The following is a 16,404-nucleotide window of genomic DNA, read 5'->3' on the forward strand; positions in this document are numbered from 1 at the left end:
TAGAAGAGTATAAAGTTCAGTTCAGTTCATGAGTGCTGAGGTAGTTATGGTTGTTGTGTTGTAATCATTGAAGAGAGAGAGAGAGAGATTAGGCAGTTGCAGCAAGCAAACCTTCTTTAGCCTGTCGTGTCGGTGTGGCCATTCAGTTATGACCCCTCTGTTCCTCAGATAGATCGTTCTTCCATGGTGGACTCGTCACTCTGGCATGAGTGGACACACACACAAGTCCCCACCGGCATTGCCATAACACTGTGAGCTTTATTGACCGATCGCCTGATTCGGTCTCCGAAGCCCCCACCTTTCTTGTGTGTCCACAACACTCTGTCAGTGTCCACTGGTGTGTTTGAAGGGTGTCTCTCCAGACCTGTCTTTTATCCCTACTCACGGGGTCTCAGCTATCCATCAACTCTGAGTGACCATGTCCATCAAATCAGGCCACTCCTGCTGTCTCCTGAGGAATGTTAATGAGCAAAGTAAAGTCCTTGTAGTGAAAGGTAAATGATCCAAGAAGAGTCAAAATACAATAAATCAACAGTCTCTCTCTCCCTCTTATCTGCAGCAGATGTTCTTTCTTGGGCGTCATCTCTCTCTCATTAGCAGCATAGCAACAGCAATAGTTCATTGTTCTCGGGGGGGGGGAATGGTTCACTCTGCACCCCATTTCTATCAGGTCTGTTCATCACTCATAACACTATGGAGGTCACAAGAGGGGGTGGTGAACCTTTTTAAGAGTGTGTGCCCTCCCAGGTGCCATGGTAATACTGCTTCTCTCATCACTTGGAACATTTTTGTTTCTTTGCTGGTGTTTCTGACATTCTGAACAATCCATGTACTAATTATGGATGGGGTTTAAAGAATCGAGGGGTGGCACTTAATGCCATATGCTAATAAATTATTTGTACATGTATTCTTGGGCACGCATACCCTAGGTTCGCCACCCCTGTGACTTAGATTTCCTGAAATTGCAGATATTTTAGCCTTTTGCAAAAGTTGTGTTTTCTAAATTACTGGACGTGATAGGGAATGCAATTTGTTTCTCCCATCTAACTTTCCCTGCAGCCTTTAAATAAACTCATAGACATGCGTCATTTGTAGAGTTAACAGTCAAATTTATGGTACTTCAAAATAAAATTTATTATCAGAGTACATACATGTCATCACATACAACCCTGAGATTCCTTTTCTATGGGCATACTTAGCAAATCTATAGAACAGTAACTGTAAACTGTCAACATCAGGAACTGTAAACAAACTGTGCAAATGCTGACATAAATAAATAGCGATAAATAACAAGCATGAATTGACAATATAACAGTCTCCTTAAATGAGTATAGTTATCCCCTTTGGTTCAAGAGCCTGATGGTTGAGGGGTAGTAACTGTTCTTGAACCTGGTGGTGTGAGTCATGAGGCACCTGTACCTTTTACCTGATGGCAGCAGTGAGAAAAGAGCATGGCCTGGGTGGTGAGGATCTTTGTTGATGAATGCTGCTTTTCTACAGCAACATTTCATGTAGTTGTGCTCAATAGTTGAGAGGGTTTTACCTGTGATGTACTGGGGTGAATCTTGCTTTTGTAGGATTTTCCGCTCAAAGGCATTGGTGTTCCCATACCAGGCAGTAATGCAGCCAGTCAACGTGCTTTCCACACACTTATTCAAGTTTGCCAAGGTTTTCAAAGATATGCCGAGCCTTCAGAGACTCCTGAGAAAGTAGAGGAGCTGTTGTGCTTTCTTCACAATATTTAAATGGTGGGTCTAGGGCAGGTCCTCTGAGATAATCATAACCAGGAATATAAAGTTACTCTCTCTTCCTCTGATCCTCCAAGAATTACTGGTTCATGGACCTCTGGTTTCCTTCTCCTGAAGTCTACAATCAGTTCCTTGGTCTTACTGACATTGAGTGAGAGGTTGTTGTTATTACACCACTCAGCCAAGTTTTCAATCTCCGTTGTGTATGCTGATTCATCACCCCCCCTTTGATACAACCCACAACAATGGTGTCATTAGCAAACCTGTATATGGTATTAGAGCTCTAGTTAGCCACACAGTCAGGCGAGTAGAGCAGGGGACTAACTACACATCCCTGTGATGCCCCTGTGCTGATGGAGGTTGTGGAAGAGATGTTTTTGCCAGTCCAGACTGACTGGGGTCTACAAATGAAGAAATCCAGGATCCAATTGCACAAGGGGCTATTGAGGCCCAGGTCTTGGAGTTTATTGATTAGTTTTGAAGGATGATGGTGTTAAATACCATGCTGTAATCGATAAAGAGCAGCCTGATTTATGCATCTTTGCCGCCAGTTGTTCCTTAGTTGTGTGAAGAGCCAACGAGCTAGGATCTGCTGTAGACCTATTGCTTCGGAAGCCAAATTGGAGTGGATCCAGGTCGCCATTCAGACAGGAACTGATGTGCTTGAACACCAGCCTCTCAGAACACTACATCACTGTGCCACTGGGCTATGGTCATTTAGACAAGTCACCACACCTTTCTTGGGCACCACTACAATAGAAGAAGCAGGCTGGTACCACACACTACCAAAGCGAGAGGTTAAAGATATCCGTGAATACATCAGTCAGTTGGTCAGCACAGGTCTTCAGTATTCGGCCAGGTACTCCGTCCAGACCGGATGCTTTCCTTGGATTCATTCTTTTGAAGGCAGCCCACACGTCGAAAGGGTTTACCTTTGCATTGACCCTTTCCTTTTTAAACCTGCTATCCATTTCTCAACTTTATGTCAAATAGTCGCATGACCATTTAATTTAAAAGTTTTAAGAGTATAAAAGGCAAAGTTCCTGTGTCATTATAGTCTCATAATTAATCGCAAAATCTTTTAATATGTTTATATCATACACAACTTGGTCTAATGAAGCTCATATAAATCTCCCTACCCCCTTTTTTAACAGTTCTGCCAATTCCAAATTAAATTCCACACCTTGAAGGAAGCTTTGAGCTTTGTGTTTGCAGCCTATAGTAGCCAAATCAAAAGTCAAGCTGAGATATTCTTGTTTATTCTGTATTCCACTACTGTCCTTAACCAGTTGCACTGGAGCAGTTCTGAAGTAGAACTGTGTGAACCTGGTGCTCAAGCTCTTTGTCTTCAAGGACTGTGTACAGTATTGGAAATCGATAATCTTGCTAACTGTGCAGACTTGCATAGTTGCAGTCCACGGAATTTAAACAGGATGAAAAGTTGAGCAAGAAATACTTGTGTATTGTTTGGATGAGGAGGGCTGGTATTTTGGGGTTTATGACCCACAGGGCAAAGTATTTGAGGCAAAGTAAAGTGGTATATTCACAGAGGACTTCTCATTTAACAGTAGTGATCACTGTAATATAGGCACAGTGAGGCACAGGTACACTGAGGGTAGAGTTTACTTTCAAGGAATAATTACTTGCCCATCTTTAACCAAACTATTTTTGGTTTGTAGGTATTACTACTGGTGCGGTTTGTGTTTACCCATCCAGGGTGGTTGATGCAGTACGAACTCTGAGGACCATACAGTGCAATATTCCTGTTGCCTCGGGTATGACATCAGGAATCTGGTTTGGATATTATGCCTTTATGTTCTGAAGTTAGCATCAAATTTCCTTATCCCGTTCCACATCCTGCTTCCAAACCTTGTCTCATCTTCCAGTGCAGCAACTTCACACTTTTCCCTGTCTTATTCCTAAACCCGTAATGTAGCCATCATTAACCCAGGACTTGATTTATTTAGGATTGTGCTGTCAGGTTCCCCCTACAATAATCTTCCTCAAGTAGTACGATACTGTTCATCCATTCATTATGTGCTGTGTCATATGACATGGTCTTTCCACGACCATGATTGTCCTTGGCAAATGTTTCAACAAAAACTGTTTGCCATTGCCTTCTCCTGGGCAGTGTTTTTATAAGACAGGTGATCCCAGTCATTATCTGTACTCTTCAGAGATTGCCTAGTGTCAGTGGTTGCATAACCAGGACTTGTTATATGTACTATTCAATCATCCACCACCTGCTCCCATGGCTTTGCACGATCCTGATAGGAGGGCTAAGCAGGTGCTACACCCTGCCAAGGGTGACCTGCAGGCTAGTGGAGGGAAAGGGTGCCTTACACCTCCTTTGGTAGAGGTGCATCTCCATCCTACCAGCCAATACTGTAAGCTATTTATAATACTGTTTACACTATACTGTAAGCTATTATGTCTTCCCCTCCAGTAAGTTCCTCCTTTATCGCACAAAGCTACTTCAGCTTTATCTATCCTGCAGAGTTAACTTCCAAACTTGCAGTATATTTCAAATCAGATCAAGGAAAGGCTTGGTTCCATTTCCTGCATGTATCCTTGCTGCTGCTCTGCCACTGGACCACTGCCCTCCTCTGCCATTAGGATTCTCTCAGCTGTGCTCCCACTCTGATGTTCTCTGCTCAATTCGTAATTAACCCTGGACCACTTTATATGTTATAATTGTTTTGTGAACTGAAGTATACTCTTCACCAAGGAGATGATGATGTAAACTTGTTCGTTCGTAATAACTGAAGCCAGGTTTTTCTGTACAACAGTGGCAACTGGCTTCCCTGCTGGCCAGACACCACTGTCTATACGCTTGCAGGAGATAACGATGGCTATTCAAGATGGTGCTACAGAGATTGACATCGTAATCAACAGAACTTTAGTGCTGAAAGGCCAATGGGAAGGTAAGGGCTGGTCATTTGCAAATAAGTAACAACTGATTTGAAAATGTTTTGTTTAAAAGGTTAGAATTTGTATTCCTGTGATTGTTGTCCAGATACTCTTCTGAGCTAGGCTTGTTAAAAAGGAAATAGTTTATTAGGTACATTATATCAAACATTGTCACTATTGAGAAGTAGTTATTGACTCTGTGGCATTCATTTTACATTTAAAAAATCATACTATGCCCACTAACAAAATGCCCTCTTTAATTCCACTGAAATGATCTAAATTAGAGTGTTGATCAGAACAGAGGAAGGCTAATTTCCCAGAAGTAAGAAAGAGAAGATATAAGTGTGAATTATCTTGGTTTAGTTTGAAAATTGTTTGCTGCCAACCTCTTTCAAGAAATGTAACCAGAATGGTGAGTCTGGAGTATTTATTTTCTCAAATTTGATGACCTTGAATTTGTAACCATGGTGCAGGTGGGCTGATTGGGAAATGTTACCACAATTAGCAAAGTAAGACATAGAAAGCTAGTAACTATTTTATATTCTCATCATATTTTGTAAACCATAGATTGAGTCAGTAAAGTTTTATTAGCAATAGCAACTTAAAACAAAATCAATTTAATAATTATAAATACTCCAACAAAATGATACTCCATGTTTTAAATTTTGTTTGATTTGGAGAAGTTGTTGGGTATTTGACCGATTATGTCAAATAACAAAGAAGTTACACTCTTGGTTTACCGAGCCTTAGCATTCTCAGATATTTTTGTAACAGAAAGTACAGTGTTAAGAAGTTAGAGTTTGATTAACACTCCACTGCCTTCTAAAACGTCTTCTTTGTTTGAAGCCAGTGTAACAGTTGGAGTTGTGATAAGCAGCATCACTGCATGCCCATGAACAACTCTATTTCAGAGAGGGACAGTCAGCACCTAATTGGACAATACAGGAATTATGCTGAAGTCTGCAGATAGGGGAGGTAATGATGCATTTGTCATAACATATCACAGAATGCAGACAGCATGTTGGTGATAGAAAATGTGTAGGAGTATTATTGAATACTATTCGATTATATTTGTACATTGCAATTTGCTATTTAATGTTTCTATAATGTTTTAGAATTGTACAAGGAAATTCAAGAATGCCGCAATGCTTGTGAAAAAGCACACATGAAAACCATACTAGGAACAGGAGAGCTGGGATCATTGACAAATGTATACAAAGCAAGTCTTGTGGCCATGATGGCAGGTAACATGGAATTTACTCTGTGAAATTATGCACACTATATGTTCATGTACAAAATTACTTTAGAGAAAATAAAAAAAACTATTCTTACTGGGAGGAGAATCAGTATTGGGAGAATCATCTGGTAGAACTCTTGCATATGAATATGTAGATGTTGACTTCAAATACACTGTGTGTGCAGGGGCATTTGATGTCAGTACAAAAGAGACTCATTTAGAGGGTGTACTATGTTCTCAACATTTTGGATGGGCGTTCAGATTAGGACAAGTCTGGTTAATTCTGCCCTGTGAATTTTATTGGAAATAAAAGAAGTATTTTCTCACTGCTTTGATCTACATTTTTCATCCAGCTGAAAGCAGCAATAACAGTTTGTGTTTTCTTGCTGTCTCCAAATTGCCTAGATATCATTGTTCATGTAGCGTTCAAAAAAATTTCAAACTAAAATAATACATTTAATTTGTTTTTTTAATGCAATTTTGTTACTTGGCAAAAGTTCTTTAAGCGTTCAGCATTTTTTTTAAAAAAGACAACTTTTAATATGCTGATGTGCTGTCACATATTAACAAAACAGGATGGCAACTGTAGTTGTTATTTGCATCAAGTTCCATGTCTGAATCTTTCAGTGAAAGAAAGTGCTTTTCTCTAGCAAGTGAGAGGAAATCATTTGGCTGGTCCCGCAACTCTGAGCAGCTTGCTTATTCTGCATTGCCAGAGGCTCGGGAGGATTTCTCAAGTCCTTGACATTTTGCACAGAAAGGTGTGATTTAAATTAAAAAGGAGTGATAGGAAAGTACAGAAATTTACATGAGCTTCTGGGTATAATGTTGTCATTAGAATGCTAGCTGAACCAGACAGTGAAGGCGAGGTCTAATATGTCTTGCCGTACAGGCATAGAATCTGAGCAGAGAAGTTAACTATTCAGATCATTGTGCCTCTTTGAAGTGGTATTCAATTCAACCCACTCCACCGCTGTTTCCTTTTAACCCAGCAATTTTTTCCCCTTTCCAACAATATATGTAATTACCTTGTGAAGGTTATTGTTAAATTTCCTTCCTTTACTGTTGTAGGGAGTGCTTTATAAATAGATTCTCCTCATCTGTCATCTTCTTTCACCATTTATCTTTATGTGGTGCCCTCTGATTACTGATTCTCTTCCCAGTGGGAATAGTTTCTTTTATTTTCTCTAAAGTAATTTTGAACACCTATTAAATCTTAGTGATATGCAGTGAGTTATCTGGATCTCCAGTTTGTAACGGAATGTTCAAAACACTGTAAAAGAGAATGTCCAAAACAGTGTGCCAGAGATAGTAGCAAAGGGGAGATAAGCCTGAGGAAAATTCAGCCAGTGCTCTATCGATATATCCTGGCATAATTTAGAAAGGTGTAGTAACTCACAGAGCACATAGAATAGAAAAGCAAGGTTCCATCAAAGAAGAGAAAATAAGAAGTGATTTGATGTAGAAATAGAATTTTTGAGCACAGTAGCAGCACACTTGGCCTGTGTAACTGTGCCAGTTCACTGAAGGAATTGTGAACTTTATATCTAGTTTCCCCTCTTCTTCCATATCAGTTTCTTTAGCTCTGTCTCTTTTGAATAACTATTGAGTGATATGCTTCCACTATTGTTCCCACCAACAGCAGGGAAATAGTGACCCCTGTTGAGCAATACAAAGAGTTGTTCCAAACTGCCTGTAATATTGACATCCTCTTTGTGCCTTTGGTGAGTTGAATATTTTGTGTCCTTTCCATCAAAGTGCCATGTGAATGTTACTCACCTTACTCTATTTATCTCTGTTTATCTGCTGCTGAAGCCACTATGAACACGTCTCCAGCAACAGCTGATGAAATAAGCTCTTACCCTAATCCAGATCTCTGCGCTACTGCCAGACTGATTGGGCTCTCTAGGGGCTCTTCAGTGCTGATTATGCTAATTTCCCGCATATTACGTTGAAACAAAAGTAAATTTGTGCTGATGCTGAAATTATGAAATGGCTGCAAAAAAATTGTGAATCCATCACCATCATGGGGAGAGGAAGAACTAGTGTTTTGGAGGTGTTTAAGCAGGGGCAGAGTCTGAAAGGAGTTGTGTGGGTATGTCAAGGATCTGCAATCTGAGATCTGCAGTGGATTAGAGAACAAAATTAATTTTTAAATCTGCTTGCTTGTTTTTTCACCACAAACCATCTTCGATGATAGATTCTTCAGCTGTCTCTTTCTTGGTGTCTCTGATTGCGTATCACTGAAGCATGCTGGTTCATTAGGGTGGCATATTAAGACATATAGTACTGTGCTAAAGTCATAGTTGTGTGTGTATGTATAGTTGTGTGTATATATATAGTTAGCGTGCCGAAGACTTGCACAGTACTGTGGCGATTTTATGTATTGCACTGTACTGCTGATGCAAGGAAAAAAACAAATTTTATGACATGTGAGTGATGAATCTGAGATGGGCCTTTGAAATAGTTTGGAATTAAAAGACCTTGCCTGGTGTCTCAAGGCTGGGAGTGTCTGCACCCGCTGCCACTCCTCTGCCCGTCCCACACCTCTCCTGCGGCATTCCACACTCATCATTTCCGACATCCTTTGCTCCCACCAGATTTAGAAATGTGCTCTCTGCTCCAAGTTGATAAATACAGTTCCGTGCTCCCTGGATTTTGTGCTTGGAAGTGGACAGTAAAATAAGGTTTTTTATTTTGCATTTGGACAGAGCAAGTATTTTACTATGGGGCTGCACAAGAATTAGAACATGCAATTCGAGGTAATGTACTTTTCCAGATTGAGAATTGTTTAATGGACATAAACTTACTGGAATAAGCTGATCACTTGTGGGTTGTGATGCTACGGCTGGTGGGGTACCACAGAGATTAGTGCTGGGGTCCCAGTTGTTCACAATCTATAGCAATGAGACCAGATGTAATGTGTCCAAGTTTGCTAATAGTTCACAACACCACCCTGAGGAGGATACCAAGGGCCTTCATAGGGATATAGAGAACGTGGTGGAAAGATGTGTAGTCAACTGTTTTATGGAAGGAAAGAAAGCAGTACATTTTAAAATGGCAATATGCTGGAAAGTGTTGACATTCACAGAGACCTGGGTGTACTTGAACATGAATAAGTGAAGTTACCATGAAGGTACATCAAGCGGAAGAGGAATGGTATTTTAGCCTACATTGCAGGAGGATTTGATTACAAGATGTGAAGAAGTCTTCCTCGAAGTTGCCAAAGCCTTTGAAGACGCCGGCTGATGATGCTGAGGATGTTCTGTGAGGCTGTGGTGGCCAGTGCTATCATGTTTGCTGTTGTGTGCTGGGGCAGCAGGCTGAGGGTAGCAGACACCAACAGAATCAACAAACTGATTAGTAAGGCCAGTGATGTTGTGGGGGTGGAACTGGACTCTCTGATGGTGGTGTCTGAAAAGAGGATGCTGTCCAAGTTGCATGCCATTTTGGACAATGACTCCCATCCACTCCATAATGTACTGTTTAGGCACAAGAGTACATTCAGCCAGAGACTCATTCCACCGAGATGTAACACTGAGCATCATAGGAAGTTATTCCTACCTGTGACCATCAAACTTTACAACTCCTCCCTTGGAGTGTCAGACACCCTGAGCCAATAGGCTGGTCCTGGACTTATTTCCACTTGGCATGATTAACTTATTATTATTTAATTATTTATGGTTTTATATTGCTATATTTCTTCACTATTCTTGGTTGGTGCGGTTGTAACGAAACCCAATTTCCCTCGGGATCAATAAAGTATGTCTGTCTGTCTGTCTGTCTGTCTTTGATTGTATAGGGCCTTTGTGATCTGACATTTGGAATGTTGTGCAATAGGTATTCTCTCTACCCAAAGGAGGATGTAGGTGATGGAGAAGTGTAAAGCAAGTTCACCTGATTGAAATCTAAAAAAGGGTAACTATAATAATAAGATGTGAAACGGGCTGGTCCAGTGCATTTTATGTTAGGTAATCAAGGGATGAGATTATCCTGGACAACAAAATCAACCTTCAATGTCTTGAACTAGATGTCACACAATCAAAAGAATGATTCAGCTATTTAGGATTAAGATGGAAGGATGATGAATATTTGGAATTGTCAACTCAAGATGGCTGGGGAGTATATTCAAGAAAAATTATGAGATTTTAGGAACATTGAACACTGGAAAAACTCAGCAAGTTGAACAGCATCTGTGGAGGCAAAGGGTGTAAGTCACCCCCAGTTCTGACAGCATTCAGACCGTGAATGATACTGTCTCTGGCTCTAATGACCCTGGGTGGCTCCAGACCATGGATCCCACTGCCACCAACCCTGGTTCCAAAGACCCTGAAAGCCCTCAGACTGTGAATTAAATGACCTCTAACTCCAGCACAGACCTCGGCCTCCACCACTCTCCATCCCTGGCTCTCTCAGAATCCCCCCATCATCTCTTGGGTCCTCAGAGTCTTCATTGTCCTTTCACTCCACCTTCCCTGAACACACTGACCCTCCTCTTCCCTTTGACGCCCCCAACTCTCCTCACCCCTCTGACCCCAGCACTAATCTCTGTTGTGTTTTCATCATTCCATTTGACCTTCCCCCTTTTAGGTGGAACGTTCTGTTCTCAGTAAGGGCCTTACCTTTGTTTCCCTTCGCCCACACCTCGGTAAATTCCATGCCCACCACAATGCCGATTTCTCCTATTGTCTCCATCTCCGAGCCCACTTCTTTGGCAAGAAGTCTCCACCCTGCACTGATGACCCTTTCACCAATATCCATCACTCCTCATCTTCTTGGACACCCACTCTGATTCTCTGCCTGCTCTGGATCTTTACATCTCTAAGTGCTGTCAAGACATCAACCAGCTTGACTTTAGCACTTCTGTCTCCTCCTCAAATGTTATTCCCTTTGAATGTACTACCTTCTACTTTCAACACACCAATCCCAACCTTAGCATCAAACCCTCCAGACAAAGGGAGTGCTGTTGCAGACGACCATTACCTTGCTGAGGTCAGGCAGCAACTCTTAGACACTTCTCTTACTTTCCTTTTGAAAAGGACCCCACTCTGGACCATTAGAAAATTGTCTCTATCACCATCACTAACCTAATCAACTCTACAGAACTCTCATCCACTGCCACCAAACTCAAAGGATACACCAAAGTTTCCTTACTTTGCACTGCTCGTTTTTTCCTCCTACCTAAGATCCACAGGCCTGACTGTCTGGGTGGGCCCATTGTCTCTGCCTGCTCCTGCCCTACTGAATTCTTGTCCGTATACCTCAACTCCATTCTATCCCAATTGGTTCAGCTCCTTCCCACCTACATCCGTGGTTCTTAACATGCTCTCAATCTCCTCACCAGCTTTTAATTCCCTCTCCCTGACTGCCTCATTTTCATCATCGGTGTTCAGTCCCTGTACACATCCGTCCCCCATTAGAAGGGCCTTAAAGCTCTCCACTTCTTTCTCAACAAAATATGAACCAGTTCCCCTACAACACTACCCTCCTTGGTCTGGCAGATCTGGTCTTCACCTTCAACAGTTTCTCCTTCTGATCCTCCCACTTACTCCAAACTCATGAGGTGGCCATGGGCACCTGCATGGGCCCCAGCTATGCTTGCTTTTTTGTAAAACAGTCCATGTTCCAAGCCTTCCCTGGTAATGTTCCTCAACTCTTCTAATGCTATATTGACAACTGTATCAGTGCTGCTTCATACACCTTTGTTATCTCGTCAATTACATCAACTTTGTCTTCAACTTCCACCCTGCCTTTAAATTGACTTGGTCTTTTTCTGACACCTCCCTCCCCTTTCTTGATCTCTGTGTCTCCATTTCTGGAGACAAACTGTCTACTGACATCTATTATAAACCTACAGATTCCTATAGCTAACTTGACTATACCTTTTCTCACCCTGTCTCCTATAAAAATGCTGTTCCCTTTTCTCAGTTCCTTTATCTTCACCACATCAGATGACATCAGAGATGTTCTTCTTTAAAGAATAGGATTTCCCTTTCTCCACCATTGATGTTGCCCTGCATCTCCTTCATTTTCTGGATATCCATGCTCACCCCATCTTCCTGCTGCCAAACAAGGGTAGAGTTCCTCGTGTCCTCAATTACCACTGCACACCCCTCCACATCCAACACGTCATTTTCCATAACTTTCGCAATCTTCAATGGGATCATACCACCAAACACACCTTCCCCTCACTCACTGCTTTCCACAGAGATCACTCCCTCCATGATTCGGTTGTCCATTCATCCCTTCCCACTAATCTTCCTGCTGGCACATATCCCTGGAAGGAATAGAAATGCTACACATGCCCATTCACCTCCTCCCTTACCTCCATTTAGGGTGAGGCAACTCTTCATTTCTGAGTCTTTTGGGGTCGTCTACTGTGTCCGGTGTTCCTGCTGCGGCCTCCTCTACATTGGTGAGACTCATGTAAATTGGGGAGGGGGGGGGGGGATGACTGTCAAGCACCACTGTGCCATCCGCTAAAAGCAGAATTTTCCAGGGGCCAGCCATTTTAATTCCGATTCCCATTCCCGTGAACCTAGCCCAGCACATCACACAAACCAATCTTCTATCCTTGAACTCACTTTACACTACATGCTGTCGGAGCAGTGTTGCCAGGATAATCAAGGATAAGTCCCACCCAGCCAACACACTTTTTGTCCCTCTTCCCTCTGGGAGAAGGTTCAGGAGCATGAAGATACATATGGCCAGATTTGGGAACAGCTTCTTTCCAACCGTGGTAAGACTGCTGAACAGATCCTGACCCGGATCTGGGCCATACCTTCCAAATATCCGGACCTGACTTGCACTACCGTACTTTCCCTTTTCTATTTTCTAATTATGATTTATAATTTAAATTTTTATTATTTTTACTTCGATTTGTACTTCAGGGAGCGGGAAGTGCAGAAACAAATATCACTGTGATGATTTACACTCTAGTATCAATTGTTTGGTGACAATAAAGTATTTGTATTTAGTACTTGTATTTGTTCCAACATGTCGGTCCATGGCCTCCTCTTTTGCCATGATGAGGCCAATCTCAGGGTTGAGGAGCAATACCTCATATTCTGTCTAGGTAGCCTCCAACCTGATGGCATGAACATCGATTTCTCCTTCCAGTGATCACCATTGCAATCGAGAAGGCCAAAGGCAAAACCGGTTGGTATGGAATCCCTAAACAAATATTAGGAGACCTCTGCTTTTGTAAAGAAATTCTGGCTTCTTCCCCTTTCTTTTGATCTGATGAAGGGTCTTGGCCTGAAATGTCACCTCTTTAGTCCTTTCCATAGGTGTGGAGTTCCTTCATCATTTTGTGTGTCAAGTAATTTTTGTGAGTTTAATGACTTTTCTTTCACTGGGAGGTTATTTTTGTAGCTTTTTGATGTAATTCTTAAACATGTTTCATTGAATATTTTGGAAGTTGTATGCTCACAAGCATTTAATGTCCCTGATCACGTTGATGGTTTGGTGCTGTCAGAGACAGAGCCTCATAGGGCATCACTGTAACAGGCAGCGCCCTGCTGGCTGCTCTCAATGAGATGGCTGCAAACTGACATAGGTAACCTGGTCCAGGGCCTTTACATTTCTTAAGGCACTCCTTTAGAAGACACAGCTCTTGGTTGTCTACTATGTATCAATTCTGTTCAGTGTGTTCTTGTGAAACACCTATACTGTTTTGTGATTCTATTGAATATTGTTGTGTTACTGTCTTGCTATTAGAAAATATTAACAGCAAAAGATACCTTTTTTTCTTTAAGGTACTTAAAATCTACCAGATACCTTTTTAGTGTGAATTGGTTATTAACTTGACAGTTATTCCATATTACAGTAGGTGGCACTGTTTCTTATAATGGCAGTAACTTGATCATATGAAAGTGCAGCATAATGAGCTGAAACCTTCAAAAAGAATACTGACTGAGGGATTTCAAAGATTCTGCACAACACCTATTTATTATTTAACCAGTTGACAGTGTTACCACTACTGCCTTTGTACCTTTATCCATACAGAGTCATGTTTTTGCTCCCAGCTCCCTTTAAGCTCTTGCATTTTGCAAGACCTTTGTCACTGCAACTGTTTCCGAAAGTACTGATGTTTTGAGATGGTCTAAGTTAAAGCTACATCCAGCTGCCAGCAGTAACATTTTTTTGTGGATCTGTTTGGTATTGGAATTGGTTTATTAGTGTCACCTGTTCCAACTTGTCTTGCACACTGTTCATACAGATCAACTCAGTACATAGTGAGATAGACAAGGTAAAACAGTAACAGAAAGCAGAATAAAGTAACAGCTGCAGAGAAAGTGCAATGTAGCTAAACAATAAAGTGCAAGATCATAACAAGGGAGATCATTAGGTCAAGAGCCATCTTATTGTGCAGGAGATCCTTTCAAGAGTCTGATAGAAGCTATCTTTAAGACTGGTAATAACTTGCTTTCATGTTTTTATATCTTATGCCCAATGGTAGAGAGGAGAAGAGAAAATGTCGGGACTGAGCAGGGTCTTTGATTATGCTGGCTGCTTTACTGAGGCAGCAAGTAGCGTAGACAGAGCCCATAGAAGGGTGGTTAGTTTCCGGATGTGCTGAGCTGTATCCACAACTCTTGGCAGTTTCTTGTGCCACATGCAGAGCAGTTGCCATATCAAACCATGATGTATCTGGACAGGACGCTTTCTGAACTGCATTGATAAGAATTGGTAGGGTTGATAGGGACATGCCAGATTTCTTTAACCTCCTAGGAAAGTAGTGATGTTAATTAGCTTTCTTGCCCCTGAAATTAATGTGGTTGGATCAGGACAGACTACTGATGATGTTCATTCCTTGGAACTTGAAGCTCTCAACCTCAACATCATTGATATAGACAGGAGCATGTGCACCACCCCTCTTCCTTTCTTTCTTTCTTTTTCAATCTTTTTATTAAGTTTCATATATATAAAAAAAAACATAACATAATACACCCCTCTTCCTGAAGTCAATGAGCAGCTCTTCTTGATAATGAGGGAAAGGTTATTGTCATAACACCATTTCTATCTCCTTCCCATACTCGGTTGAGATGTGGCCCACTGCATGGTACCATCTGCAGACGTAGATGGAGTTAGAGCAGAATCTAGCCAACCCTCATGAGTGTACAGGGAGTAGAGCTAATGTTGTCAAGTTGTACAAAGCACATAGATCGGAAATGCAGCAGATTTGGTATTAGTACTGTACGTGTGAATTGACATGGACTCCTTAGGTTGATCTATCAGAAAGAAAAATTCTTGCATTTGAGTGCAGAAATCAGATTGTGCTGCACTCTTTAAAGAAATTCAGGGAGATCTGGTTTTCTCAGTTCAGGATTTATCCTTCAATGTATATTTTTTGGGGTGTTGCTTTGTTCATGTTAGCAACAATATCTAACTTTATAGCCAGTGACTGTACATAAGCAGCAGTTTATGGTCTGTGAAATGCTTAGGGATTTTCTGAGGGCATGTAAATGCAAGATCCTCATTTCCAACAAAAGAAGTCACCCAATTACTTCCAAACAAGAAAGATCAAGCACCATTGTCTTCTGTTCTTGCTCTTGAAGGGCTCACTGTCATCCATAAATTTTCCAGCATCTATTCAGTCCTGTAGTATAGGCAGGATCTGAGTTTCCTATGGACTCTTGTCTGGTAATTTAATTTTACTTCATCACTTACACTTAAGTTTGTCTGGAGCCCGTTTACACTGTTTTCATGCCATCTGATGTGTTTTAATTTGTGTGTAAATTAAATTAATTCAAATAGAAATGATAAATTTGTTAAGAAAAATAAAATCGCATTCTAATCAGCCTAGAAATATCATTCCTAAATGGAGTGCTTACCTCAGAGAGGTAAGTATGGATGAAAGAAAAATGGAGGGCTATGTTGAAGGGAAGAGCTAGATTGACCTTTGAGTAGGTTAAAGGGTAGGCATGACATCATGGGCTGAAGGGCCTGTAGCATGCTGTATTGTTTTATAGATCTATTGTATATGTGCAATTTGAATCAAGCTAAAAGTTGATCTGACTGATTATAACATGAATGTTGTGTTGGTCTCCCAAGTTAATTTTGGGCCCTCCTTGTATATTAAACAAATGACAATGGTTACAGGCAAAATGCACATCTTCATGTTATGCACCAGATTCATTAATTTAATTTCTGATCTGTTATAAGCAACAAGAGGTCTCTTTCTGCACTACCTGGACTTCCTTAGTCCATTAATTCCAGGACCTTATTGTATTAAGTTCAAGTACATCTGACTGTACATATATATGTAGGCATCCATTAGTCTCGCAAGACCGGTTATTTGCACCTTGGAAAGTTTCCAGGGAACAGGCCTGGGCAGGGATGTATAGGAGACCAGCAGTTGCCTGTGCTGCAAGACTCCCATCTCCACGCCACCGATGTTGTCCAAGGGAAGGGCAAGGGCCGATGCAGCTTGGCAGCGGTGTCGTCACAGAGCAATGCGTGGTTAAGTGCCTTATACAACCAAACAAAACAACGTTCTTCTGGACC

General features: G+C 41.4%; 1 protein-coding gene across 1 annotated transcript in view; it reads left to right on the forward strand.

The window, feature by feature from the left end:
- Positions 1-16,404, forward strand: part of dera (deoxyribose-phosphate aldolase (putative)) — a 58,899-nt gene that overhangs the window by 20,491 nt on the left and 22,004 nt on the right. Inside the window, exons 4-6 of the mRNA XM_059987607.1 lie at positions 3,428-3,523; positions 4,538-4,672; positions 5,774-5,902. Of these exons, the coding sequence (XP_059843590.1) occupies positions 3,428-3,523; positions 4,538-4,672; positions 5,774-5,902 (360 nt within the window). The remainder of the gene's footprint in view (positions 1-3,427; positions 3,524-4,537; positions 4,673-5,773; positions 5,903-16,404) is intronic.

The sequence above is a fragment of the Hypanus sabinus genome, chromosome 13 (genome assembly GCF_030144855.1).
Source record: "Hypanus sabinus isolate sHypSab1 chromosome 13, sHypSab1.hap1, whole genome shotgun sequence".
Classification (NCBI taxonomy): Eukaryota; Metazoa; Chordata; class Chondrichthyes; order Myliobatiformes; family Dasyatidae; genus Hypanus; species Hypanus sabinus.